The sequence below is a fragment of the Castanea sativa genome, chromosome 10 (assembly GCF_040712315.1).
Source record: "Castanea sativa cultivar Marrone di Chiusa Pesio chromosome 10, ASM4071231v1".
Taxonomy (NCBI): Eukaryota; Viridiplantae; Streptophyta; class Magnoliopsida; order Fagales; family Fagaceae; genus Castanea; species Castanea sativa.
The window spans coordinates 21,569,727-21,573,320 of NC_134022.1; the positions used below are offsets into that span (position 1 = coordinate 21,569,727).

A 3,594-nucleotide genomic window follows, 5' to 3' on the forward strand; every position below is an offset into this window, starting at 1 on the left:
GGATGTTGAAGAAGCCACAAAATTTGCTGTCTAGATACATGTAACTTTCCTATCAAGAGCTTAACATTTGCAAAATCCAGGATTAACTTTGTTATACAGTTCCAACTGAAAACTAGAAAGCCTATACAAGTTGATTGGCTTTAAACTTGTCGCTACCTCCAGAAGAGAAGGCAACATTCTGAGCCATATATCAAGAAGTTGCACTTGAATTACGGTCACAACTAGCCAAGCTTAGATTTTCATCGGTGAAAGAAATGACAGGACAAAAGAAACTATACAAGGATTAGCTCTATCAGATATGATACCTATTTTAAAGGCTAAAGAGCAAACAAAATCTTTATATAACTAGAACACAAGTATAACATACATGACTCATTACATGATGGATACATTCCAGTCCATGTCCTGAAATTAGTGCTTATAATGATATATCCATTTACTAAAACAGATAGATCAACCACCAAACATTACCCCTATACTTCTCTCTCTATTTGCAGCTGGAAGTTAACCAGGGTAAATTTATATCTGGGTGGTTCAGCCAAATGAGTGAGTTCTGATGCTTCTGAGCTTTTGATAGTGGCTTTCCCTGAAAGACATAGGCAGTAGTCTTCCAGACCAAGAACAAACAAACCCCCAGAGTTGCAGAACTCTCTTTATCACCATGAATGGCAATGGAGTAAGAAGTAATACTACACAATCATATATAGGTATATAACTACACACCATAACTGCAAAAGGGGGGAAAAAAAAGAACCCAAGTGAAGTGTCAAGCTTCTGTTATGTATGGCTGCTGTAGGTGAGGTTAAGTAGTGTATTAACAGTTAGGATTCACAAAGTTGTTTATCTCCTCCATTAGGCAATAGAAGTGGTCATTATTTGGCAAGAAGTAGAACCCAATGGTGGCCTCCTTTAAGTAAAGAAGTTTTACCTCTTGGCCAGCTTTCTGGAGCCCTTCCACATAAGCCAATTGCCAATCTTGTACAAGATCCAAACCAGCAACCACAACAAGACTTTTAGGAAACTTGAGCCCTTCAATACTTATTCCCCTGGGGCCAAATGGATTACATGCCGGATGGTCTCTATCTTCCCCTTCAGGAAGATAAGCCCTCCAATACCAATCGCGGTCTTGAATTGTAACGAAGTATTTACCATCCAATCTCTTCTCTGATTCAGTTCTAACTTTCCCAGCAAACATTGGATGAAGAAGGATGTTACCCAATACCTCAACTTCTGCCTCGGCCGCCTTCACTGCTACATGGTGAGCAATGTTTCCACCAGAGCTATCTCCAGCCAAATATACATGAACCTTGGAATCTTTCCCGCTCTGAAGCCATGTTCTTGATTTAACCCACTTAAGAGCAGTCCAACCATCATCATATGCACAGGGGTATCTATGTTCAGGTGATCTGCGGTAATTTACAGAAACCACAACAGCCTTGCAGATGCTCACAAGCCGGCGACAAAAAGTGTCATAAATAGCACTATTGGCTGAAGAATGTGCGAAGCTTCCACCATGGAAGAAAATTATGACAGGGACAATCTTGGTAGTGCTCAAGGGCTTCTCAAGCTCTAATATGCCCCATTGAGCCTCGTTTGCCGGGGCTGGTTGGTAAACCCGGTTAAGAAGTCCAGTGACTCTATCAACATGATCAAAGGAAAAGACTCCATCGACTGGGATTGTATTGGCAGGGACTTTGCGGTCAAGAAACTCCGCCAATTCACGGTTGAATGTCCCATCAGAACGGCGAAGGATATTGTAAGCTAGCTTGAAATTGGAGATGAGTACCCATGTATTGAGCGGCACAACCCTCTACACGAAAAGAAAAAGTTCAAAGATTGAAAGGATAAGAACTAATATACCATTTTCAGTTTACAGAATCTTAATGGAGCCTAAGTATTAACAACCCAATTGATCAAATGCATACGACAAACTCTTAACATACCCAGAACAGAAAAAATTATGAAAATGTCTAAGGCAACGGTGAAAAACACATGAAATTTGAGCAGGGAAGAGAAGAAGCAGTAGAAAATAAATATTAGACATGAAACAAAAAGAGGAAACCATTTAACATAGTGAAAAATTGCCACTTTTGCACCAAGTCAAACTCGAATTTCTCAAAGTCGGATTTTCCAGAACACGAAAATTTCTTCAAGAAATAGAAAGAAGAAAGAGACTCAAACACAATCCATGATCCATACCGTCACATCAACAACCCATTGCACCATCCAAATAGCCATTACAGACATGGGAAACAATTCAAAGTAAAAAAAAGCACAAATGGCACCTGAAACAATTCGACCCCTTCAAAATGAAAGGCAACAAAATCGAAACTCCAGCCCCAAAACCCAAACACCAACATGGAAGAATATACAAAATCAAACACAAACCCATCAACCAAATGATCATACAAGCTCCAAACTTTAAGAACATAACACCACCAATAGGACCAATACACTGGAAGCAGGGAAAGTACAACAAGCCCAAGATATGAAGCTAAAAATACCTTGGATTCATTGAGGTTGACTTCATTACTACCAGCCATGACACTCCAAAAGATTCAAAGCCAAAACCAAAAAGACGTTCTAAGAGTTTTTTAAAAAAAAACCAACAAGCCCTCTAATTTTTCATAACCAAAAACGAAGGCTTCTTTTTTTTTTTTCAGAGGAAGTGAGAGGTGAGGTGAGAGTAGAGAAAAGAAGAAGGCAATGAAAGACTAATAATAATAATGGGCGTGTGTTGTTTTCATTGGTGGCTTTGGCGTTTGGAGGACACTGATAGATTCCTCGTTTTTGGGTTTATGCTGAAATATGAATAGAAGAGACAGTTGTTTTTCTGAGATATTAAGAACAGGGAACAGAAAGCGTTCAGAGAGACACAGAGAAAGAGAGAGAAATGAAAGATGTTAGAAAAGAAAAGGATAGAGCGAAAAGAAAAGTACACACACACACAATTACACACACATACACTCTCTCTCAAAGAAAAAGAAAGAGAAAGAAGGTGATGGGTGAGAAAGATAAGAGAGACACGCAGAGAGAGAGAGAGAGAGAGAGTCAAACGCAAAGGAACGACGGTGATGGACGGAGACGAAAGAGACGACAAAGCGGGCGGCCGAATTAAACTGTTTATTGGGTCCTACCATTTCTTATTCTATATGTGTTTTTTTTTTGTGTTTTTGTTTTCTTTATTTATTATAGTACTAGTTTAATTTCTACTCGTTTTTTTTTTCTCTTTTTATTATTTTATTATTATTTTTGTTTTTGGGGGGTGTGATCTGGAAATTAAAGAAAAAGTTTGCACTTGGCAATTGCCAATTTGGCATGGCTGGCTATTGGCAGGCGTGGTTTGGCTTTTGTTTGTTTATTGTTTATTTTTACGCAATATTTCAAGCAACCCTTATTTGTCTCACCCTATAATACAACCATTATTTGCATGAGATGTACCTTAAGGTTATTAATTATTGATTAGTTATTGGGCTCAAGAAAAAAAATAACATTTTTTGTATTACATTATTTAATGCAATTATATAGGTATCCTTTTATAGATATGAGATAATTTTAATTTATGGACTCTATTTCCTGAATAATGTTTTTTTA

General features: G+C 38.0%; 1 protein-coding gene across 1 annotated transcript; it reads right to left on the reverse strand.

Annotated features, from left to right (window-relative positions):
- Nucleotides 1–308: 308 nt before the first annotated feature.
- On the reverse strand, nucleotides 309–2,985 carry LOC142613309 (gibberellin receptor GID1B-like). Its single transcript, XM_075785613.1, has 2 exons — nucleotides 2,505–2,985; nucleotides 309–1,810 (listed from the first exon to the last, which is right to left on the reverse strand). The coding sequence occupies exons 1-2, from the start codon at nucleotides 2,541–2,543 to the stop codon at nucleotides 815–817; spliced, it is 1,035 nt and encodes a 344-aa protein (XP_075641728.1). The 5' UTR covers nucleotides 2,544–2,985; the 3' UTR covers nucleotides 309–814.
- Between the last annotated feature and the right edge of the window lie 609 nt (nucleotides 2,986–3,594).

What these genes read in the sequence shown, in the direction of transcription:
- LOC142613309 (XM_075785613.1), bottom strand. Translation starts at nt 2,543, where the DNA reads ATGGCTGGTAGTAATGAAGTCAACCTCAATGAATCCAAG. An exon ending in TCAACCTCAATGAATCCAAG is followed by an intron (nt 1,811 to 2,504) that starts GTATTTTTAGCT and finishes CTTTTCGTGTAG; the next exon opens with AGGGTTGTGCCGCTCAATAC.